Source organism: Pezoporus occidentalis, unplaced genomic scaffold (genome assembly GCF_034315485.1).
Source record: "Pezoporus occidentalis ecotype Australia unplaced genomic scaffold, CSIRO_AGI_Poc_V1 ctg83, whole genome shotgun sequence".
Taxonomy (NCBI): Eukaryota; Metazoa; Chordata; class Aves; order Psittaciformes; family Psittacidae; genus Pezoporus; species Pezoporus occidentalis.
Genome location: NW_026916192.1, coordinates 638,993 through 663,637, shown reverse-complemented (window position 1 = coordinate 663,637; position 24,645 = coordinate 638,993). Strand labels below are relative to the sequence as shown.

At 54.4% G+C, this 24,645-nt stretch overlaps 1 protein-coding gene across 2 annotated transcripts; it reads right to left on the bottom strand.

The window, feature by feature from the left end:
• Positions 1 to 1,885: 1,885 nt before the first annotated feature.
• On the bottom strand, positions 1,886 to 24,372 carry ZNF341 (zinc finger protein 341). Of its 2 annotated transcripts, none has more exons than XM_062604109.1 (15): positions 24,217 to 24,372; positions 19,704 to 19,814; positions 18,409 to 18,596; positions 16,837 to 16,989; positions 16,003 to 16,233; positions 14,304 to 14,493; positions 13,082 to 13,166; positions 11,932 to 12,122; positions 10,841 to 11,034; positions 9,846 to 10,054; positions 8,430 to 8,526; positions 5,880 to 6,012; positions 5,295 to 5,406; positions 4,461 to 4,531; positions 1,886 to 2,975 (listed from the first exon to the last, which is right to left on the bottom strand). In XM_062604109.1, the coding sequence occupies exons 1-15, from the start codon at positions 24,245 to 24,247 to the stop codon at positions 2,461 to 2,463; spliced, it is 2,511 nt and encodes an 836-aa protein (XP_062460093.1). In that variant the 5' UTR covers positions 24,248 to 24,372; the 3' UTR covers positions 1,886 to 2,460. The 2 variants fall into 2 exon arrangements, with proteins under 2 accessions (XP_062460093.1, XP_062460095.1); XM_062604111.1 differs by lacking the exon at positions 24,217 to 24,372 and adding an exon at positions 22,174 to 22,454.
• Between the last annotated feature and the right edge of the window lie 273 nt (positions 24,373 to 24,645).

Here is a 24,645-nt window from a genome sequence, read left to right as displayed (position 1 = left end):
TGGCCTTGCTCCAACAGCTCCACGTCCCTCTTGTGCTGTTGCCCCAGAGCTGGATCAGGACTGCAGGTGCAGTGCTGGGTGGCATCTTTCAGCCCCCACGTCCTGAGGCTGTTCTGTGGCTCTGCTTCTACTCCCTGCGTTACCCTCAGCACAACCGGTGAAAACCAGCTCCCAGCATCACCCTCAGACTGGCCCATGCACAGACCTGGTGGGAAGCAGGGCTCAGGAAGGAAAGGCCAGGCCTCCATCAGAGCCTCCGAGCTGAAGGAGCAGCACACAACAAACACATCATCATCATCTCAAAATAGACCCAAGCACAGCGCTGCAGTGAGTGCCAGAGCCCACATAATGACACCGTGTGGTGCAGGTACAGAGGAAAGGAGAAGAGGAAGAGTGTATTTAAGCAAACAATTTCCTGATGCTGTTCCCCTCCTGGGAGAGCTGAGTACTTAAAATAGATTACACTGTGGGCAAGTGAACCCTGCCCTTCACAGCAGACAAGATGCTTCACAGAAGCACAGGAACTCCTAAGTAGGAAGGGCAGCCCAGCCAGCTCCACTCAGAGCAGGATGGTTCTGAGCTCTCACAGCCTCTCTGTGTAGAAATGTCTTTACACCAAGTCAGAAGCTGCCATATTCCCACATGTCCCTGTTGCCTCTTGTCCCATTCCTGTGCACCTCTAATTGTCCAGCTCCACCTTCTCCACTCTTCCTGCAGGCAGCAGCAAGACCTCCCCTTAACCTCATCTAAAGACTGAACAATCCCCTTCTCTGTAAGGCCCTGGGCTCCATTTCCTAACACCCCCCACAGCAGGAAGTACAGAAGCATCACAAATAAGTGAAAAGGGCAAAAAGGGAGTTGGGAAGTGAGTGGGCAAAGGCTGTGGAACCTGTCCTGATAGGAACCCTGCCACAGTCTCCAGGGTGACTGAGGCATAAAGGTAGAGGCTGAGTGTGGTAGAGGGAAGAAGGAGCCTGGCAGAGCAGTGGAGAAGGGAGCAGCCGACTTGGTGCTCTCCTGCCTGCCCTGGCCTCCAGCCCTGCCCCTGTGCTGGATTCCCAAAGGGAAAATCAGAGAAGAAAAATGGACCCCAGAAATTGTCCCAGTCACAGAATCACAGAATCCAAGACTGGTTTGGATTGAAGGGACCTTAAACCTCATCCAGCTCCAACCCCTGCCACAGGCAGGGACACCTTCCACTAGAGCAGCTTGCTCCAAGCCCCTGTGTCCAACCTGGCCTTGAACACTGCCAGGGATGGGGCAGCCACAGCTTCTCTGGGCACCCTGTGCCAGCGCCTCAGCACCCTCACAGGGAAGAGCTTCTGCCTAAGAGCTCATCTCAGTCTCCCCTCTGGCAGGTTAAAGCCATTCCCCTTGGCCTGTCCCTACAGGCCCTTGTCCAAAGCCCCTCTCCAGGTTTCCTGCAGCCCCTTTAGGCACTGGAGCTGCTCTCAGGTCTACCCTTAAGGAGTAGACTCTTCTCATAATGGAGTTTCTTGCTACTGGACCACACCAACTCCCACCTGCCCATGTCCCACTGGAATTAAGAATAGGTGCATGGAACTGAGTTAAGGGAACACACAGGCTGGGAAGCAAAAGAACCCTGCAACACAGGAGCTGATCACAGAAAACTTCCTCGCGGTGCACCACAGGTTTCATGTGTGACCGGGACAGGTCACTTCACCCAGGCTTTAGTCTCCTCCCTGCACACAGAAGGTGTCACCTTTAACTGTCCCAAGGATTAACTCACGGATGTCTCAGGCACTTGGAGATGCTTGGATATGGAGAAGAACAATGAAAAGAACACCCCCTGGAGAGCATTACCAGCCAGAGAGAAGAGCCAACAAGAAGCACGTTCCCCCCACCACCACCTCCACACAGCACATGAGGTCCATGGTGTTTATAACACATGTACAGACAAGGTGATCTTTCTGCTGATGGAGACAGAGAGGAGAAAGATACCAAAGATAAGTCTGTCAGGCTATTTCTGAACAGTGTTCCCAAAGGATCTCAAGATCAACTTGCTTCCACTAGGAAGGATCAATAGTTTGCTCTCGGAAAGGCCACCCAAATACTGGGCAATACAACTTTTAGGCCAGAAAAACCACAGATGGGACAGGCTGTGATTTGCAAAGCCACCCCATTTCAGCAGCTCTGTTTGGTGCATGTTTGGATGCTCCTCCTTACCCTGATTCAGGGATCTTGATCTTTCTTGCCCTAGGCTGACACAGATGGACAAGAAATAATGGAGCCATTCTCTTCAGTGCCTTGTAGCCGTCAGTGGCTTCCAAGCAGCCCTCTACCCAAGGATGGGAAGAACAAGTGGAGAGGAAAGCTGTTCTCTCCCATATCCATCTACCTCCCCACAGGAGCTTTGGTCTTTTCCACTGGGATAAATTTCAGCACCAAGTGTGACAGTCCCAGCAGCAGCCCTTAGCCACACAGTGGCTCTGTGCACTGTCACTCTGTTGTCTGGATGTACACGGGGACAGCCAGCATGGTGCAGGGGCTGTCCGAAGCACCCTGCAATTCTGCTAGGGCCAAATTGGACGTGATGCTGTTGGGCTGTCCAGGAACAACGAGGTCTGAGTCAGCAGCTCCTGACCCCCCAACCACGATGGACAGAACAGCGTCTGACTCCTGGAAGGGCTCCTTGTTGGGGCCACCCTCAGGGAGGCTTTCCCCAACAGCCCCATCCTTCAGCTCTGCCAGCCCCAGTGGGCTGGGGAGGGACAGGCCTGCCTTGCGCCCCCGGGCCACCCGCTTCTTCTGGGGCTTCCTGAGCTGCAGGTCCTTGTCCTTGGGGGAGCCCAGGCGGCACTTGTGGTCCTTCATGTACTTGTGGCGCGTGAAGCCCTTGCTGCAGGTGGGGCAGCGGTACTTGTAGTTGCCGGTGTGAGAGCGCTGATGCTCCATCATGTGGGCTCGGCGGCTGAAGGACTTGTTACAGTACTGGCACTTGTGGATCTTCATTCCTGCACAGAGCATGGGAGGAGAGAGAGCTTGGTTAGAGACCTGCATCCATCAGGAAAACCTGCCCCTCCCCATATGAAGACAGGCTGAGAACATTGGGGCTGTTCAGCCTGGAGAAGAGAAGGTGCGTGGAGACCTCAGAGCAGCTTCCAGTATCTGAAGGGGGCTACAAGGATGCTGGAGAGGGACTCTTCATCAGGGACTGTAGTGACAGGACAAGGGATGATGGGTTCAAACTGACACAGGAGAAGTTCAGGTTAGATCTAAGGAAGAAGTTCTTCCCTGTGAGGGTGGTGAGGCGCTGGCACAGGGTGCCCAGAGAAGCTGTGGCTGCCCCATCCCTGGCAGTGTTCAAGGCCAGGTTGGACAGAGCCTTGGGTGAGATAGTTTAGTGTGAGGTGTCCCTGCCTGTGGCAGGGGTTGGAACTAGATGAGCTTTAAGGTCCCTTATAACACAAACCACACTGGGATTCCGTGAGTCTATGACAGCTTCATCTCCTCTTCCAAGGAGATGCTCCCAGATAAAATGGAGGAGACATTGCGCCAAGCAAATCTACAGTCAGAAAAGGATGAGTGGACACCTTAGATGTGTGTTTACAACAAGCTAAAACCATAGGTCTTGCCTCAAATGGGAGGATTAAAATACCACCAGAAAAAGTCAGGTAATTGTGACAAAAACACAAAACAATCTTAAACTGTGATTTTGTCCAAGTGTATTTGCCAAGTAAAGACATTTTCACTTTCTTTTTCCTCCCAAGTAGGGGAATGCAGAGTCTAAAACAAACCATCCACTGCATTGTCAGCACAGTCCCAGCTAATCACACTCTGCAGGGCTTTGGACATGACAAGCATAAGAAAAGACTCTTAGTTTTACCCCAAGAGACAAGTCTGAAGGTTCCCTGGGGTATGAGAATAAATCACATCTTTATTAGGAGTGGGAGCATCATCTCTGGGACACAGAGAGATGGGAACCAAATCCCATGAGATCTCCTTTTGAATGTGAGATGGTTTGGGGGAAGAGTGGACAGAGCACTCTGGACAGTCATTTGGTAGCAAACACACCAAGTAATGCAGCTCTGCTCCTGAGCCGCAGAGCAGACACTGCCAATGGGTTTATACTGCCTTAGAAAACAGCCCAAAGCTGAGACTCAGCTCTAAATGCAAGCTCACTTCAACAGGTCTGCAGCAACAGAGAGCAAAAACCTAAAGCTAGTAAATTCTATTCAGTATTCAGGCCTACATCTGGGAACACTGTACCACAGGCAGTAGGAATTCTCCCAGAGGAAGATACACAATAGCTGTGTTGGCTGAGTGGTGGTAGAGGGACACTGCAGGGAAGACACCTCTGAGGAACATCCTGTGCTTGTGGGGTTATAAAGCAGAGGCACTACCACAGTTTGCTCTCTTATTGCTCAGGTTTACTCCTGTAACACACTCCTGCAGCACCAGTGAATCCCAGTCACTTCCACTGGCAGAGCTGCACTTACCCGAATGGGACAGGATGTGAGCCTTCAGCTTGTCAGGCCTGTTGAACTCCTTATTGCAGCCCATGTGGCTTCTGTAACAAGAAATGCTGGTGAGCAGCATGAATCCACTGACATCAATGTATAAACACATCGTGGGCCATAAAGAGATCCACAACCCTTCTCCTTAGCAGCACCCAGATGGGTCCCTTGGTGCAGTCCCCACTATTTCAGCGCTGCTGGAGAGGGGGAAGAAACAAACAGGCTGTACAGGGACACATGGCTTCTGCTGTATTGCACATGGTCTGTGTCTCACTATGAATGCACCTAAAAGCAGCCAGTTCAAGATCCCAGCTGCAGTGTTTTGGAAAGAGCCACAAGGTGGCTGGAGCAAGGGGCAGTCAGTCAGTCCTGGCTATATCAGAAGGCCCACGGCTGTGCCATGGATTTGGGGATCAGCTCCTAAACCTGGGTTTCTCTGGCTCAAACATTAGCTCCCATGTTGTCAAGTGCTTTTCAAGACATGGCACTTGGGGAGAGCCCATCTCCAGGCAACCCCTGTGCTCTGTGGACAAATACTCCTCTTCCCCCGTGCCCCCCAGGTGTAACACACACCCCTCCAGTGAAGGCAGGCTTTATTTTGCAGGGCTTATGAACTGAGATGAAATGATGTAGCCCCACAGAAAGTCAATGACAAAAGACCAGGACTTCTGGGTTCCTAGTTTAACAGTACAAAGCATTTCCACCTCCCCAAGCAGCTGCGGATTAGTAGATGGCACACATGTACCATTCCTTCCATATCAAACCTTATCCCAACCCCATTAAGACATGCCACCAGACTGGAGATGCACTACATACGAGAAGGGACATTTGTATTTCTTGAAGGGCTCATGGATCAGCATGTGTCGCTTGAGTTTGTCTTTCCGGTTGAAAGCTGCATCACACACTGAGCACTTGAAGGGCTTTTCACCTGGGGGAAAACAGAGCAAGAGTCAGGGAAAGTCTGGTCACACAGAGCTGCTCTGGTCACTCATAGCATTCACTTGGGCACTCTGCTTCTCCATAAACTTCTCCAAACTTCCCTATCCCACCTGATGGGTAAGTGGATAGATACAATCCACACTGCTCCTGCTCTCCAGAGCCAGCTTCCTGTGCTTCCACAACCACAGGCAACAGAGAACCTGTGTGTCCCACTTCTAAGTGGTGCAGCACTGGGCACAAGGCTAAACCAAACCTATACATCTCCTGAGCCCATTACTACAAATGACTCAGTACAGTCAACTCTGTTACCCTGGGTGTCAGGAAAACAGCCAGGGCAGGAAGATGGCACAGAGCCAACAGGCACTGCGGTGCCAGGGGGCCCCACAGAATTGTTTGGGTTGGAAGGGACCCTTAAAGCTCATCCAGCTCGGCCCCTGCAGGGGCAGGCACATGTCCCCATACCCGAGTGGATGTGGGCATGCAGCTTGAGGTAGTGCTCCCGGCGGAAGAACTTCTTGCAGATCTGGCACTTGAACTTGCTGCCACCGCCGTGCGTGGGGATGTGGCGCCGCAGGTACCTCTCGCAGGGGAACACCTATGACACAGAGACCAGGCTCAGAGCCAGCAGTGCACCGGGGGCATCACAGCACCCAAACCAGGGGCATCACAGCACCCAAACCATGGACATCACAGCACCCAAACAAGGGCATCACAGCACCCAAACCAAGGCATCACAGCACCCAAACAAGGGCATCACAACACCCAAACCAGGGCATCACAGCACCCAAACAAGGGCATCACAGCACCCAAACCAGGGGCATCACAGCACCCAAACAAGGGCATCACAGCACCCAAACCATGGACATCACAGCACCCAAACAAGGGCATCACAGCACCCAAACAAGGGCATCACAGCACCCAAACCAGGGCATCACAGCACCAAAACCAGGGCATCACAGCACCAAAACCAGGGGCATCACAGCAGACAAACAAGGGCATCACAGCACCCAAACCATGGACATCACAGCACCCAAACCAGGGCATCACAGCACCCAAACCAGGGGCATCACAGCACCCAAACCAGGGCATCACAGCACCAAAACCAGGGCATCACAGCACCCAAACCAGGGGCATCACAGCACCCAAACAAGGGCATCACAGCACCCAAACCATGGATATCACAGTACCCAAACCAGGGCATCACAGCACCCAAACCAAGGCATCACAGCACCCAAACAAGGGCATCACAGCACCCAAACCATGGACATCACAGCACCCAAACAAGGGCATCACAGCACCCAAACCATGGACATCACAGCACCCAAACCATGGACATCACAGCACCCAAACCAGGGGCATCACAGCACCCAAACCAGGGGCATCACAGCACCCAAACCAGGGACATCACAGCACCCAAGCCAGGGGCATCACAGCACCCAAACCAGGGCATCACAACACCCAAACCAGGGCATCACAACACCCAAACCAGGGCATCACAGCACCCAAACCAGGAGCATCACAGCACCCAAACCATGGACATCACAGCACCCAAACCAGGGCATCACAGCACCAAAACCAGGGCATCACAGCACCAAAACCAGGGGCATCACAGCAGACAAACAAGGGCATCACAGCACCCAAACCATGGACATCACAGCACCCAAACCAGGGCATCACAGCACCCAAACCAGGGGCATCACAGCACCCAAACCAGGGCATCACAGCACCAAAACCAGGGCATCACAGCACCCAAACCAGGGGCATCACAGCACCCAAACCAGGGGCATCACAGCACCCAAACAAGGGCATCACAGCACCCAAACCATGGATATCACAGTACCCAAACCAGGGCATCACAGCACCCAAACCAAGGCATCACAGCACCCAAACAAGGGCATCACAGCACCCAAACCATGGACATCACAGCACCCAAACAAGGGCATCACAGCACCCAAACCATGGACATCACAGCACCCAAACCATGGACATCACAGCACCCAAACCATGGACATCACAGCACCCAAACCAGGGGCATCACAGCACCCAAACCAGGGGCATCACAGCACCCAAACCAGGGACATCACAGCACCCAAGCCAGGGGCATCACAGCACCCAAGCCAGGGGCATCACAGCACCCAAACCAGGGCATCACAACACCCAAACCAGGGCATCACAACACCCAAACCAGGGCATCACAGCACCCAAACCAGGAGCATCACAGCACCCAAACCATGGACATCACAGCACCCAAACCAGGGCATCACAGCACCAAAACCAGGGCATCACAACACCCAAACCAGGAGCATCACAGCATCCAAACCAGGGGCATCACAGCACCCAATCCAGGGACATCACAGCACCCAAATCATGGACATCACAGCACCCAAACCAGGGGCACCACAGCACCCAAACCATAGCTAAAAGCCAGCAGCACACAAGGGGCATCACTGCTCCTGCACAAGGTGTAGTCTGTACAGAAAGCATAAGAAGCTCACAGTAACTCCTTGCTTGGGAAGGATGCACTGAGAAAACCACTGTCCCCATCCCCCCTGCAGGATCTGCAGTTCCTTTGCTACAGAGGAGCAAGGGACCACGTTCTAGACTGGATTTCAAAAAATAATTTATTAGAATTTAAACCCCACAAAATTCTGCCCCTCAAACTGTGCTGAAGAGAGGATTTCAGCCCAAACCTACCCGGGCATCATTGTGGTCCCAGTCACATCACTCGGACATGTTTCTCTTTGGCAAGGACACAGAACACACATCCAGAAGAGAGGAATGAGGGGGAACCTGGCAGATTTTGTTCAGCAAATGGGACCAGGAGAAAAGCCAGCACTGTGGGGAGGAGCATACTGTGCGAGAGGTCAGGGCTGCCATCACCTCTGCCTCTCTGAAAAGGCCCTCACAAGCCTGCCAGTCTGTACTGAGGTAGGAAGGGAGAGGAAAGGGAGCTGAGGGTGCCCTCAGAGCCCTCACTATGTGTCCAGGGCCAGCCTAGGCAGCATCACCCACCTTCTGGCAGTGAGGGCAGGGGAAGTTGTGTGTCGCTGTCTGCAGATGGTGCTCCAGCGCCTCCGGGGTCGAGTACTTATTTACACACTTGACACATCTGGATGTGGAGAGAAAGGATGGAGCCTGTGAGCAAAGCCATGGCTGCAAAGCCCCACACTGCAGGCAGAGCCCAGCCCAGGCACCTTCCAGGTTGATTTTGACTGGGTGGGTTTGGTACAAACAGCAACACCCCCAGCCAGGTGCTCTGAACCAGCAACCCCCAAAGCCAGGTCACACTCACACTCAGCATCCTTCACTAGGGGAGATGCTGGAGAACTGCGTGGAGAAGCCTTTTAACTGCTGCTGCTCTCCCACGTGGAGCACCCAGACCTGAGCACAGATTCCATATTGCTTCCTCATGGAGACAAGCCCTGTGGAATGACTTCACCTTACTTAAAACACCTCCTTCCTTCTTCATTGCACAAAGACAGCAGCTCCCAATGAAGGAGCTGAGTGGGCTCACAGCATAAAAGCATTGTCACCCATGCGTGGGGCAGCCACAAGGTGACACACTTCCATGTGGGGCCTACAGCATCTAACAGAGCTTCAGCTCCCACCCCACCTCTCCAAAACCACCTGGGCCCTCTCCACCTCACCCCTGTTCTCACCTAACCTGGCAGTATTCCTGCTGGAGACCTCTGCCAGAGCTGAGTGATAATGGGCAATGGGGATGTGCACCATCAACATAAACGCAGAGGCACTCACACATCACATCTGTGCAAACTGCTTTTTCCCTAGACCAGACTAAAACCTCCTCAAACATAAGCAGGGCTCTGATCTCAGAGATCCCCACCAGCAAACTGCAGGATGAAGCTCTGCAGTGCAAGGATAACCAGAAACCATGGTCTATGCAAGTAGCAGCTATCCCATGACACTCCAAAGTCACTTCAGAATCTTCTGGGCTTGCTATCCTTCCTGTATGTCCTTACAGGTGTTTCAAAAGCTCCAGAGATCTCTTCATGCAACTCCTCACCCTTCCCCTCTACACTACTAGAAAGAATAGACCCTTTCACAGCAAAGGGACAGGAGATCTTCCCTGGGCACAGCTCCTACAGCACTCCCATTGCTGGAAGTGTTGAAGAGGCTGGGCAGGACCTTCCCTGGGTCACTGATCCAGCTGTGCCCATCTCACTCTTGACTGGTGATCAGAGCACTTGCAGTGATGGGATCTTCCCACATAACTGATCCCAGCCTTTCAGTCTCCCTGAAACATTCCTCGCATTCAAAGTGCTTGGCTCCAGCCTGGTTTGCCACCTGGGTGCCCGAAAGAACCATTGATCACGAGGCCCCATCTTCCCTCTCCTGTCCCCACCACTCATCAAACACACTCTGCACCACTCACTCCTACAAGCCTTGTGAGCACGATTGCTACTGTACTTGTACACGGCCACGTCCTTCTTGGGGCTGTGCTGGGGCAGGAGGCTGTGGGAGTACTGGTGCACACCCAGCTCGTACAGGGAGGGGAAGTTCTTGCTGCAGAGGTGGCAGCGGTAACTCAGCTCCTCCTGGTGGCTCTTGATGTGCTCAAGGAAGGACTCCAGCTTCTGGAAGGTCTGAGCACAGGTCTTCACCACGCATTTGTACACCTGGGAGAAGGGAGAGCAACTGGAGTGACACAGCATGGAAACAACAGGGAAGATCCTCTGCCAGCAGCCAGTGGCCTTCCTTTGTGGAAATCACTGCTGCTGGGTCATTTACAGACAGGGACCACTGTCCCATAACCCACTGTGCTGGAGAACAAAGCAGCATTGTGGCTCCCAGAGCATCCCACCATGCCCACAGCCAGCTTAGTGCCCAAAGTACAGCAAAGAAATCCTGCCCTGCAACCCAGCAGGACACAATGTGGTGGCAAAACATCCCCTTCCTTTGCTGCCTTCCTCAGAGAAAGGGTATCTAAAGAGCACCTCAGCATCAAAATGTGGCTGGGCAGCTCCAGGGGAAGCAAGAGCAGGACCTGCTGGGAGTTGGATGTTCTGCAAACACAGATTTCAGGGCACTGCCCTAAGAAAGGTGGGGATAGGGGTGTCAGTATCCACTGGAGCAGGTGAGAGCACAACACCCAGCACTGACTGTCCCACAACCTGAGAGCTGCCACCTGCACTGAAAGCTTTGATCTTTGCTTCTTTGATGCTTCTCTGTGCACTCAAACCTGCTGGGCTGACTTCTCACTCAGCAGGGTAGAGGCAGTGGAGCTTTCCAAAGCCACCCAGACCACAGAGCTGCAACCCAGACATGCAGAGAGCTGAACTGTGTGGGTTCAGAGCACTGGCAGCTTTACAGAGCAGGAGGCTGAGGACAGACCCTGCGAGCTGGTGCACTGTATGAAGCCCACCCCAATCTTGCCACCAACACAGGCCCCCCTCTGTCCCTACCTGCTCATTCTTGTGCTGTGTCATGTGTGATTTGAGCTGGAAATAGGTGTTGAATTTGCTGGGGCAGAACTGGCACTGGTAAGAGCTGTCAATCAACACAACCTGCTTGGTCTCCAGTTTGCCTCCCTCACTCTCATCCAGCGGGCTCATGTCTTGGGGTGGTGGTGGAGGGTTCCTCGAGGACTGAGTCAGACCTGGAGAAAGGCAGAGACAGTCACAACACTGCTGCAAGCTGCTCTGCAAGCACCATGCTGCTGAGACATGCCAGGCTTGCCCCTGCTCCAGCTTCTTCCTTCCTTTCAAAGGCAGATGCTTTACGTCAGACAAATCTAACAGGCTGGGTTTAAATACGTCTACAGGTTATGAAGGGCTCTGACTACTTCATCCTCCTTTCTTTAACCCATTCTCTTTTGCCCTGTGGAGCAGTCACCGTAACAGTCCTCCACCACTGAACCAGAGCCAGGCTTCCTCCCACCTCTGGCAGCAGGCAGGAGGTCAGACCCAGCCAGTAGCTCCCATGATGGCTGCAGAGAGCAGCTTCAGTGGGGCCCTGTCCTAGACATGACCTTGTTCCTCCTATGAGGACCAAGGCCACCCACACAAAGGGTATCCAGACCCCATCTGCAGCAAGGAGCTCTTCTCTGCCTCAAGTGTTTTCAGATGGCTGCTAGGCCAGACCCAGCCCAGGTCTGACCTGAACAAACAGCCAGAGCACTGGGCTGTGCTAAGCCACCAGCCTGTGTGGCCACTAGGTCATTGCTGTTGAGTATGGCTGCAGCTGCCAAGCAGTGAAAAGGGGAAGATGCCTCATCACCCTGTCTGTGTGCGCGTTTCTGCACACAGAGTCTGGAGCCACTGTTTCCACCACCACCTGAACCCCATGGCTGGGGGTGCAAAAGGATGCAGCTGACAGCTGCAGTCAAGCAGATGTGACTCCCTTCTCTATGTGTGTTGTGAACCCCACAGGAGCGATGCAACCACCATACACAGCTCCTGTGTCACCTCTTCCTTCCCTGTGAGGAGGTGCAAGGACATGCACGTTCCTCCCATCACTGCTCTGCCCCAAGCACACACTATCCCCAGAACCAAACCTGTGCTCTCCTCGTCCTCAGGCTGGTTGGGATTCAAGGCCATGACCTGAACCGTGATGGAGTTGCGGGAGATGGTGCAGCCCAGGCCTGGAGGCCACACTTTGTGGGTTTGCATGTGCTTCTTCACATTGGACTTCTGGGCAAAGGCTCGGCCACACACGATGCATTGAAAAGGCTTCTCACCTGTGTGGCTGAAGGCAGAAGGCACCATATCAGCAGAGAGAGGGACCAGAGAATGTGGCAGGGTGGCTGCTGCAGGACTGCACCAGGCACCTCAACCAGCCAGACAAGGGCTTTGAGACCTGATCAGCTGGAGTAGGTGGGATGTGAGAGGCCTGGGGAAACCAGCCTGGTGCACAGACACAGCTCCTGCAGTCCAGGGAAGGCAAGGGATTAAAGAAGTGGGAGAGGAAAAGAGCTGTGCAGGAATGTCAGGGCATGTGCTGCTGAGGTCTCCGCATGGACCCTGGGGACACCATCACTTTCTAACCCTCTTTTTCCCTGTCATCTCTCCCTTCCCTACACACATCTATCGTGCAGCCCCCAGACCTCCCTGAATTTGCTCTCCCCTGTCCACAGAGAAAGGTCTTTCCACCCTGCTCTTCTGCTTCAGGAGGATGGAGGACTCTAGCATATGGAGTATGTGAAGAGTCCTGGTTGGGAAGGGGAGGGAAACCACCACTTGGTCCTTCTCATCTGTCCTGAGTTCCGCAGACTCTACTGGGGAGAACTTCGAAGATTTCAACAGTCTCCTGCCAGGGAAAAGCTCTTTATAAGGGTTCCTTCTGCCGACACTTAGCTTGGCTTATGGCCTGCTAACACCAGCAAGCACTAAGGCTGCAGCTTGCTAAGGAGGGAGAGGAAAGCGCAGAGGCAAACAGTGGCAATGCTGCTGCTCCAGTGATCAACTGACAACACGTTTGGCTTTCAACGTCTCATCAGAGACAAGTCTCCAGTCCCAGCCCATAACCAGCAAGAAGATAATATCCACAATGCAGCCTTCACCTCAGGCACTGGGGAGGTGTGCACCCTCAGTACAGCACAGATGCTGGGACATGACAAACATGAAGACTGCACAGGCTCCCTCAGTGGAGCTGTGCCCACCCCCACCCCAGCCATACTGCTGTGGCCAGGTTAGTGGCACTGTTACCTCCTGATGTGCTGCTGCAGGTCGAAGTTCTTGGTAAAGGCCTTGTCACAGTAAGTGCATTTCAGCTTGGGGGACTTGGGCTTGCCTAGAGGAGCAAGAACACACACAGGAATGAGACCATGTGGCAGAGCCCTGTCCCCCTGTATCACAACGCCTTCACCCCAAGACATGTCCACTCAGGTCCAGGAATAAAGGGTTTATGGAAGGGTAAGATCTGCCTGGCCAGACTGGGGAGAGGTTATGGACACAAACACACACTGAACATAGCCTGAGCTAAGTCTAGAAGAGCTAGCAAAGAGGAAAATAGTAGTGCAGGGGGCAGGGCATCCCCTTCAGGCATTAACCACTCCAGGTACCCTTCCAGCTGTGCTATAAAGCACCTACTTTAAGGGCACGTTGGACATTGAGAAAAGACACGGGATTAGTGAGAGGAAGGGCCCCAGTTCTCTCTCCTAGGAACTCACCATCAGACAGAGCACAGGCAGAAGATCACTCAGTCACATCTTCTGTCTACTCTGATGGAGTATAAACCAATGACAAACAGCAGAACCAGTGGCTGCTCTACGAATTTTTGGACTGAGAGCTGCAGCCTGCATGATCATTCCCACCTCTGCAAATAAGGTTAAACCACAGAATGCGTATGGTTGTGTCTCCAGAGGCCCAGCCACTGGTTTTCCTTCACTTCATGCCTGGGACCTACTTTGTCACTTACAGCAATGTGCGCATCATGTCAGCAGTGGTCAGGCTTGGCCAGAGAGGATCGGACGCTCCTCCAGCCTGTGATGAGGCATATCCCATCCTGCCTGACCTGGAGACAGGCACCAAAACACCCAACAGGGACAGGTCTGTTGAGCTTTGGGAATAGAGCCTTCAGGGCCAGGCCACATCCAGTCCACCAGCACTTCCTCAAGTTAAAAGGGCCCAAGCTCTAACACCTCACTTTGCAGAATGTCCCAATCTCTGCAGCTGCAGAGATTCAGCACAAGCTTGCCCATGCAGCAGCCCAGGGACAGTTCCTTTCACATGGGCTCACTCAGAGGCGACACACAAGAAGCACATCCACACTGCCCTGCCCTCGATAGCTTCATTCAGGCATCACATTCCTCCTCCAGAGCTGCACACCCAGCCAGTGCCATCCCACAGGCCCTGGAGAGCCCGTATCATGCTGGTGCCCTGTGTGATAAGCAGGTTAGTGCAGGGCAGGTGCTCTGAGGGCACTCACCTTCCTGCAGCCCGGCCTCGCTCTTGCAGCGCCGACTTTTGACAGCAGAGGTGGAATCAAACCCAACCACGCTGCCTCCTCCTGCACTGGCCAGAGGGGTGGGAGTGCTCTTGGGCTTGAACCCTTGCTTCCCAGGGCTGTACACAGGAGGAGAGGGGTACACAGGACTGTCCACGCATTGGCCGGGTACCTGCAAGAGTGCAGTTTATCAGTGGAGCCAGGTTTGCTGCAGTTACACTGAGCCCTAACCTCCATCTCCAGCAGCACTTGCCACACCAGGCTGAGCCTTCTGCCTCCTGCAAACTGGATTAATCTTCTGGCTCACCAGTCCAGCACTGTGCCTCTAACTAAAACTAACACCCTGCACAGTGTGCAACTCTCCTGCTGAACATCACAAAGTATCCAGCAGGTATTACAGGACAGCAAAGAAACACCCTGAAGTAGCCATCTAGTCCCTCATTTAGGTCTTATGCCTAGGAGTTTCTTATACCTCCAGAGCAGGTTACCAGGATGATCCCCATTGACCCAGTGGATTCACAACAGCCCTGAAGGCAGGGAGGGAGCTTCAGGCCCTGCTGCCTGCCCTGGCAGGACTGCAGAAGGGAAAGAAAGCACAGGAAAATCTAATGTGGCAAAGCCCAGCTTTTACATCAGCACCCATGTTAGAAAAGGACACATAAAGAAGCATCAGTCTGGGGTGAAATGGTTTAAGGGTGTTTCTGATGCCACCCTGATAAACTACACAGACCACTGTGTATCCAACATCCCCATCCATTTCTGACCACTGGTACTTCCACATCAGATAACAGCTACAAAGCTAAGTGTGAGAAACCTCTGTCACACCCAGTGGCTCCTGTTGTGAATGGCAGTGCTAACCTGGAGGCTGTGAGCAGCTGATCCACAGGTAAACCCACCCCTTGCCAATGCCTCTCCTTAGAAAAAGCCACCTTGCCAAGTTCATTGCTATTTAGACTGAGTTTTGCTCTCCACTGCAGCCTTCAGTGCACAGCGGGTGCTCTGCACCTCTCTGGGAGGTGAGCTCCCTGCCCCTCCCAACACCTGCAGGTATCTCTCAAGCACAGCAGACATTCAGGTCTCTTAAGCCTGTGCCAGCTGAGTCCCCTATCCCTCCTAACTGTCTCTCTTGTTCTGAGAATCCCCATAATAGCATCCTCAGAGCAGCTTCCAGTGTCTGAAGGAGGCCTATGAGGATGCTGGAGAGGGACTCTTCATCAGGGACTGCAGTGATAGGACAAGGGGTGATGGGTTCAAACTGAAACAGGGGAAGTTCAGGTTACATATAAGGAAGTTCTTTACTGTGAGGATGCTGAGGTGCTGGCACAGGGTGCTCAGAGAAGCTGTGGCTGCCCCATCCCTGGTGGTGTTCAAAGCCAGGTTGGACACAGGGGCTTGGAGCAAGCTGCTCGAGTGGAAGGTGTTCCTGCCTGTGGCAGGGAGTTGGAACTGGGTGAGCTTAAGGTCCTTTCCAACCCAAACCATTCTGTGGTTCTATGATCATCTTGCCAACATCCTTCTGTTCAGTATCTCCTCCTGCAGAAACAATCATTGCCAAATACCCCAACACATATTCCCAGACTAATTCCATTATTTCTAGCCCAGGTGACTCCAAAACAGCTTTGCTTGTCAGAAGAGACTCAGGAGGACACAGCCCCTGCGCACAGCCAGCCCCTGGCCTTACCTCCATGGGTGGGTAGGGCTGCATGCCCAGGCCCTGCATCTCCACCGTGCTGTTTGCTGCCATAGGAGCTGGTGCACTGTACACCTCCACCACACCGCTGCCGGGTGGCCCCGGAGGCCCCAGGCTCGGGGGAGGAGGAGGTGGAGGCTGAGGAGGTGGAGGTGGTGGCGGTGGTGGCGGAGGAGGTGGCTGGGACAGGTAGCCAGCCCCAGCATGCATACCCAGGCTGCTCTGAAACCACAACAGGGACACACAGACACAGACAAGACACTGAAAATGCCGCAGCGACAGGTTGGAGGGCTGATCCGTCACACACATCCCCAGTCCCAGTTCAAAACAGCTCCTGAAGGAGCAGTGATGATGTCCTGGCACAACTGACAGGTTGGACCAGACTGCTGGCTTGCAGAGGCCTGGCATGACCTGCCAGTAGACACTGTCTCCTCCACAACCCAAGTGCTCAAGCCCCACTGCTGGGTTTTTTTTCTTTGTTTTTAAAGCTTTAATCCTTCTGGTTCCAGAGAACATTGTGAGAGCATGGGGAGTGTATACAGCCTGGCCAGCCATATGGAGAACCCAAACCACCCATCTCGGGCAGAAAGAGATCCAACCGCTGTATGGGGGCTCAATAAAAAGCTGGAGAGACCACGTTACAAAGGTCTGAGCATCCAGCAGCAAGACCACCAGGAGAGGACAGGCCCTGAAGCTGTCCTCTCATTTACCCTCCCTGAGCCTGGCTGTCACACTGGAAGGTGCCCAGGGTTCAGGTTGACAACATGGCTCTGAGGCTGTGCCAGCACTGCCCCATGCAGAGGGAATCCCCTGCCTGCCCCTTACCTGCGCCGGGGGCTGCACCGCCGGCATGGGCTGGTCCAAGGATGTGAACGCAGACATGGCCGACATGAGCACCTCATCACTGACCAAGATGTTCCCCTGCACCAGCGTCTGGATCAAAGGTGATGGGGGAACCGTGATGTATGTAGAAATTTGCTGAAAGAACAAAAGAACACGTGGTTGAGCAGCAGTCAACCAAAACCCATGACAGCGCTGTTTCCTGGGCCTGAGTCTCGGCTTTCACAGCCTCTGGTCACCACATGAGCCACAGTAACCATCTACAGCTCCCTGCTGAGTCCATGGTAATTTCAGGCAGTAACAATAAGGCAGCTCCAGAAATACTCTTCAGAAAAGGAGGTAAAATATCACAGTGGTCACGGGCTACAGTTCAGGTCAGGGTTATTAAACAAGATGTGCAGGACACGGTGGTCACAGACAAGCTCAGGCCTTTCCTGGGTGCTTCCTCCCAGCCAGGGAAGAAGGAGAGCTGAGGGAGGCTGCTCTTGTTGCAGATGGTGAACATCAGGCTCTCCTCTTCAGACTGGAGTTGGATTAGAGGAGGGGAGGAAGGCTATTCTGTTTGCTGCATGGGCACAACCAGTGCCTGCAGCCCTGGGCAGCACCAGCCACTGAACTTGAAGAAACCAGTTGGTTTGAAAGCACTTTGGAAACCACCACGCCTGCACACACAGTACATGTCATGCACAAGGGACTCACTTCTGAGAAGTCTGTTGGGAAGAAGAGTTGCTTCAGAGAGGATATTCCCCCAAACACTTGTCACAACACATTATGTGGGCTTACTTGCCGGAAACTGAGAGAAGGGATGCAGGGATGAAGCCGCCAGACATTGCCCCCTTCTTCTGCCCATAAGCCAGACCATGGCCCAGAGGACAGCAAGGGCCATTCCACCCTAAGCACTACACAGCAAGCACCCAGGCACACGGCTGGGCTGCCAGGCTGTGACACGGGGGCTCTGCAGTATAGCAAAAGTCCAGCTGTAGCACAAACACAACGTGAAACCCCTCGTGTCCTGAAGGAGGGGCCATCAGACACTTGTGCTGGAGGACACCTCACTGCAGAGGACCAGGCAGCTTTAATCATGAGGTCAAAAGCCAACAGGACCACAGCTGAGCCTTCTAGGAAAGAGGTCATAGAATCATAGAATCACAGGCTGGTTTGGGTTGGAAAGGACCTTAAGATTACCCAGTTCCAAACCCCTGTACGGGCAAGGATGCCTTGCACTAGACGATGTCACCCAAGGCTCTGTCTATCCTGGCCTTGAACACTGCCAGGGATGGAGCATTCACCACTTCTCTGGACAGCCTGTTCCAGCGCCTCACCACCCTCACAGTAAAGAACTTCTTCTGTATATCTAATCTTATACCCCCTTGTTCCAGTTTGAACCCATCACCCCTTGTCCCATCACTACAGTCCCTGATGAAGAGCCCCTCTCCAGCATCCCTGTAGGCCCCTTCAGTTACTGAGGCACCACTGGATCTAAATACATCATCCAGAGATCTCTCCCATTCCCAAACCCCAGCAACAGCAGCAGAACCTATGCCTGCAGCATGGTACCTGCCGGCTGGCACCCGGAGCCTGCTGCACCGACGTGATGGACGGGGTGTACACGCTGTTGGTGGCCAGCGAGACGGTGGAGAGGGAAGAGGCATTGCCCTGGCACTGCTCCCTCTTGTGGGTCATAAAGGCAGGCAGCGAGTTGAACTGCTTCTTACACTTCCCACAGAGGAACACGTCTTCATCATCTGCAATCAAAAGGACCAGGTCACTGCTCTGGGCTTCCTTCTGCAACCCCCAGTGCTACACATGCCAACCACAGCCACAGGAAAAGAGACACTTTGGATCTTAGCACCTCACGGGCATCATCATCAGGACAGATCAGCTGCAAGGGGCACGCTGTTCCTCCTTCCTGATCCCAAGCCCTTTCTAAAGCCAGCTGATGTGATTGAGCCCATTCCAGCCCTGTTCCCACACATGAGACCCACCATCTCCATGGGACAAACTGAATCCCGTTGGCTTTCTCATCCCAAAGACATGAACAACCTGTAGCACTCTCTGCTTTTACGCAAAACAGGTTCTTCCAAAGCACCTGCATTATGTTGGCTGAGGCAGATTTGATTACTCAAGGTTGCTCAAAGGAAGAGACGTAACTTGGATCAGGGCAGAGTTGATGGCACCTTGTGTCCAAAAGCCACCCATCCCCAAGACTGCTCATCTTTGGTGCCTCTGCTTAATGTTAGAAGCAGAAAGAAGACAACCCAGTTACCATGTCCTAGATGATACCTGCAGGTTACCAAACCCCACAGGCACACACCATTGGCACTGGATCCAGTCAGACCCACAAGGCTGTACCTCCCATCTGATTCACAGCCCAAAGCAGAACATTTTTGGGGACACAGATAATAGCTGCTCCAGGGAGCAAGTCGGTACCACCCAGAGAGTCCTGGTCAAGCACTACCAGTGTTCATGTGCACATAAATGACCAGTTCCCATATGCAGTCCCACAGATGAGCTACTCAGTGCAGCTGTACCTCCCAGAGGACAAGGAATGGCTCATTAAACAAAAAACGTGAGCAGTAACAAGCACTAGTGGCAGGAGAGTGGCTGCTCCCTCCCTTCATGCCTTTATTGGAAGCATATGGTCGTCTATTGTCATGACCATGCCCAACAGCATCTCTGCTAACTTGGGCACTTGCCCCCTTGCTCCTGCTCTGCCCAGTTCTGCTGAGGGCTCAGAACACTCATAGCTTCATCCTACACACACAGCTCTTCTGTTGACTGTTCCAATAGTCAGAAATGCACACTGCAGCCCTGCTGCCCCTCTTCTCTCTCCAAGTGCTACCAGGACTCACCCATGGACTGGATGGCAGCAGAGGAGTTGACATTCTGAGCAGACGGATCCGCCACACCTCCTTGACCATCCAGTAAGGACTGCACAGCCAGCACTGTCTGGTTATCCATTCCTGCAAGGAGACACAAGCATGGATGGTAAATCACAGGCTGAACATGGAGCACTCACAAGCCATGGAGGGAAGCTGCTCACTGCCTGCTGCTGTCTTCTCCCAGAGCCGCTCTCACCTTCTTGCCCCCTCCACACCACAGCATTCACTGTTATCCTAAAGCAACACTCCCACCTGCCTCCATACACTCCTTTGATACGATAAGAAAAGGGAAGAAGGGCAAGGAAAGCCAGAAGAGGGCCGGTTTTCAGACATCTGCTGCAGAGAGGAAGGATGCTTTCACGCACTGGCTATGAAAAGAGCTGAGGAATTGCTATTTGGAATGCATGGGCCAGATGGGCAGCCTGGGAGAACCTGCCTGGGGACAGAGTGTGATCACAGAATCACAGAATAGTTAGGGTTGGAAAGGACCTTAAGATCATCTAGTTCCATCCCCCCCTGCCATGGGCAGGGCCACCTCACACACAGCTGAGCTCAGTGAAGACAAAACCTCTGGTGGCAGCAACTCTGTCCCAGCAGCAGTGTTAGAAATGTCCCCCAGTTTTCTAGACCAGTGTTCCCAGATCCGATCAGACATAGGGCTACAAATACAGGAGGATTTAGATACAGCTTTAGGAAGGACTAAAGTGTGGGTTCCTGGGAGAGATCGTGGGGGGGGAACCACTCAGCCACCGGCTGCCAGCCCAGCCTGGGACATGCGGAAGAGCAGAGCTCTCCATGAGCTCCTCTCAAGCAGAGGTGCCAGTTGCTCTCTCTCATTCCCATTTCCCTTGGGCTCCAGCAGAGCACACACTCCCCCAGCCACATTTGGTGGCAGAATCAGCTCACTCGCTTTGGCACAAAGGCTTTTCACTGCAGCTAAAATGTTCTAAAGTATTGCAGAGAAATGCAGGCAATGGGAGGGCTCATGCAGGGAGATCACCCTGCCAGCAGCATGTGAGCCAATGGGTCAAACCTGGCACACTCCTTTAGAACTCAGATGTAGATACGTAGAAGAACCTGATTATGGGGTGAAAAGGGTGGGTTTTATGCATCACTCCCCCCTACCATTTCTTTATGACAGGGAACCCATGGATAAAACAAGGAGCATATCAGGGTTGCATGTTATACCTTGCAAATTAAGAGACAAAAAGTGCAGGGTTCTTAGGTTGCTTTTCATTTCTCCAAGATCTTGGCAAACCAAAGGTGCAAAGCTCTGAACTCACAATTATGGGCCACAGTAAAAAGAAAATCAGCCTGAACACTTCCAACCAGTGAGGCGAGCACCATTCCTGATGAGAGGTCACTCACCCAGCACCAGGAAGGACAGTGAAGTGCCCTAACAGATCACAGCATAAAGGAACCAGCATTGCAGTTCCTCTGGTCACCTGAACACTTCTCCTGGACAAGCAGGGTGTTACCTTCCTGACAGGGAGTATCTGTATAATCCAGAGCATTTTAAAGGTAACCTAAATAGTCATTTCTCCTGCACCTCCAGTGTGAAGCAAGCACCATCAAGACTGGGAACACCTTTCTGATCACTAACGACAGGCTGCAAACACAGCACGTGCCCTGGGAGAGGGGAGAGCCGCATTCTGCAGTGCAGGGAGCAGAGGGCACAGGCAGCTGCAGACCACACCACACCATAAAACCACCTCTGTGCCTATGAGAAGCCTTTGACACAAATCCCAGCAAAGCTGCAGGTCCAGTTCTGCAGCCTCGGCTGGTGCAGAGCTGCAGCCAGCCCTGCAGGACAGCACAATGCTGCTGGAACACCCCTGAGTGCATCTGCTCGCACCCCAACCAAAGGCCTGCTCTAAAATGCACCTCATCTGGTACAGATCACCTCCTGGCAACTGCACAGGCAGCAATGCAGGCTCCTGTTGGCACATCCCAACCACAGAGTGAAATGGAGCAGCTCCTCCTCAGCAGGAGTGAGCTAGCAGGATGCAAAAGGACAAGGGGGGGGTCCAAAGTTCAGGTTCAGTACATTATGGGAACAATTAAGAACAGTTTGCATCAAGAATTCCACTCTTGTTGTGCCCAGCACTGGACAACTGGGTTTCCTTCTGGCACACAGCCACATCTTCCAAGTGCTAAAGTCAGATGATTGCAGGAAGAAGCTTGAGGAGAAGCCAAGCCCTAAAGACAGGCAAGAGCAATGCAGCAGTGCTGCCAGTGTTACATTCAGTCTTCTGCTGGAGAAGATGCCCAGGACCACAGAAATCTGTTGCTCCTTATCCATGTGGCAATCCATGCAATGCCCACCGAGTCCCTGCAGCTTCATGGGGTAAATGCACAATCCACACTCAACACAGAGGGAAACCACATCCAGGATTTAGTAACCCATGAAGACAAGCAGAGATACACTGATGCCATTCACAGCCATCAATGGGGTCCAGGAGAAAGCTCTGGATCGATCCTGCATGGACTGCAGCCAGCACCAGCCTGTAGGATGCTCTTCACAGTCATGAAACCTAAAGCAAAAGTCATCTCATCTCTCCTGGCAGCAGCAGAGTCTTTCCCCAGAGCCTGTCAAGAACTGGGTGATTTGGGAAGCCAAGACAAAAGCACAAGATCACTGATTTGTGGTTTTCCCCTTTCAGATTTCTCTCAGAGATGAAACAAGAGTGTCCGCTCCACCAGGCACTGCTTCCCTCTTACACTCGCAGTGTCATGTACAGAGCTCCGAGTGCTTCAGTAACAGGCAAAAGGCACCTCTGCCTCCAGCACCTGCTGAGAACACAGCTGCCAAGTTACCACTGACCTGTGGTCACATCAACACACACAAACTGCTGCTAAAAGCTACCAGTTGTGGGCTGAAAAGGAATAAATACACTTTTTTTTCTTCATCTGCTCCAATGTTTTGTTCTCCTGGATCCTGCAAGGACCCCACACAATGAGGAGCAAGTGTGTTGGGCTGCACCCCCAGAGCGTGAGCAGCAGCTCAGGGAGGGGATCCTGCCCCTCTGCTCTGCTCTGGGGAGACCCCCCCTGCAGCCCTGATCCAGCTCTGGGGCAACAGCACAAGAGGGACGTGGAGCTGCTGGAGCAAGGCCAGAGGAGGCCATGGAGATGCTGCAAAGGCTCTGGATGCAGCTCTGCTCTGGAGCCAGGCTGAGAGAGCTGGGCTGGGTCAGCCTGGAGAAGAGAAGGCTCCTGAAGGGGAGACCTTAGAACAGCTCCAGTGCCTAAAGGGGCTGCAGGAAACCTGGAGGGGGCCTGTAGGGACAGGCCAAGGGGAATGGCTTTAACCTGCCAGAGGGGAGACTGAGATGAGCTCTTAGGCAGAAGCTCTTCCCTGTGAGGGTGCTGAGGCGTTGGCACAGGGTGCCCAGAGAAGCTGTGGCTGCCCCATCCCTGGCAGTGTTCAAGGGCAGGTTGGACACAGGGGCTTGGAGCAAGCTGCTCTAGTGGAAGGTGTCCGTGCCCATGTCAGGGGTTGGAACTGGATGAGCTTTAAGGTCCCTTCCAGGCCAAACCAGGCTGGGATTCTATGCCTTTGAGAAGAAAACAGGGAACCTGATTCTACACAGAGACCTGTCAAATGCACTGAGTAACCTGACAAAACAGAAGTATTTCTTCTCTGCTCCTGTTTCTGCTGTGATGGCAGGTGCTGTTCGCAAACCACAGGGTGACCATCCCAGTGCAGGGCCTTCCAGTCAGCAGTCGCCCCACAGAAAGTGGAATACCCGTGTAATCCAGCTTAGGAAATAAACCCCGTGTGAAGCAGTTTTCCTCCAGAGAGGCTGACGCTGAGCTCGGTGTCAGGGTGCCACACACTAGCATCCCTTCGGATGGCACCTGCCCGTGACACTAAACTGAGGTGAACCCGAGTGCAACGCCTTTGCCCGCAGCAACACACGCATGCAGGAGCCAGCACCCACCCGGGGAGCCCCGGGATGCGGGGAGGACGGGGGGACCCAGCATGCAGGGCACGGGGGGCTGAGGGATGGGGGTGCCCGGGCTGCTCCCGTTCCCTGGGCACAGACAGGGAGTGCCGGGCACGGAGCGATGGGAGGCGATGGGGAGCCCCTGGCACGAGGCCGGGCTGGCTCAGAGCGGGTCCCGGCGGGGAGCCCCGCGCTGCCGGCGGGGGCCGCCCGCTGCGGTCCGGTCCCGCCCCGCCACCGCCGCCACCGCGCGGGGCCGCTCGCGCCGCCCGCCTGCCCCGGGGCCGCGCCGGTGCGCGCCGCCGCCGCTGCTGGGGAGGGGCGGGCGGGGAGCGGGGCACGGCCCCGCGCTGCCGGGAGCACCCCCGAGCCGCGCCGCGCCAGGCCTCAAGGGGCGGCCCCGCCGCCGCCACTCGCCCGGCGGAGGCAGCGCGGGGAGGCGGCGGCGCGGGGCGGCCGCGGGGTGAGCAAAGGCGAGGCGCATCCCCGGTGCCGGCCCGAAGCGGCCCGGCTGGGCCCGGCGGCCCCGTTACCTTCCAGCGCTTCGAAGATCGCCTGCGCCATCTTGGAGCCGCGGCGGCCGCGACCCGCCAGACGGAGCGGGCACCGGGAGCGCCTCCGCCGCAAGGGGGCGCTCTCCGCCCGTGACGGGGACCGGGAATGGCGGGAGGGGCCGGGTGTGTGTGGGGCGGCCCCGGTGCTCAGGCGGCGGCACCGCGGCGGCAGCGGCCACGCCGGGCGGGACTCTCGCGTTTAACCTGTGCCGCGGCGGAGCGGGGCCGCAGGCAGCGCCCCGGGGGGACGCGCGGGACGAGCCCCGCTGCCGCACCCATCCCGCTCTCGGCGCGGAGCCTGCGAGCCCCCGCGGAGCTGCCACCGCCGCGCTCCCGTGCCGCGGGAAGGACACAACCCCATGGCCCGCACCCGCCCGCGCCGCTTCCCTCAGCGGGACGGGTGGGCGG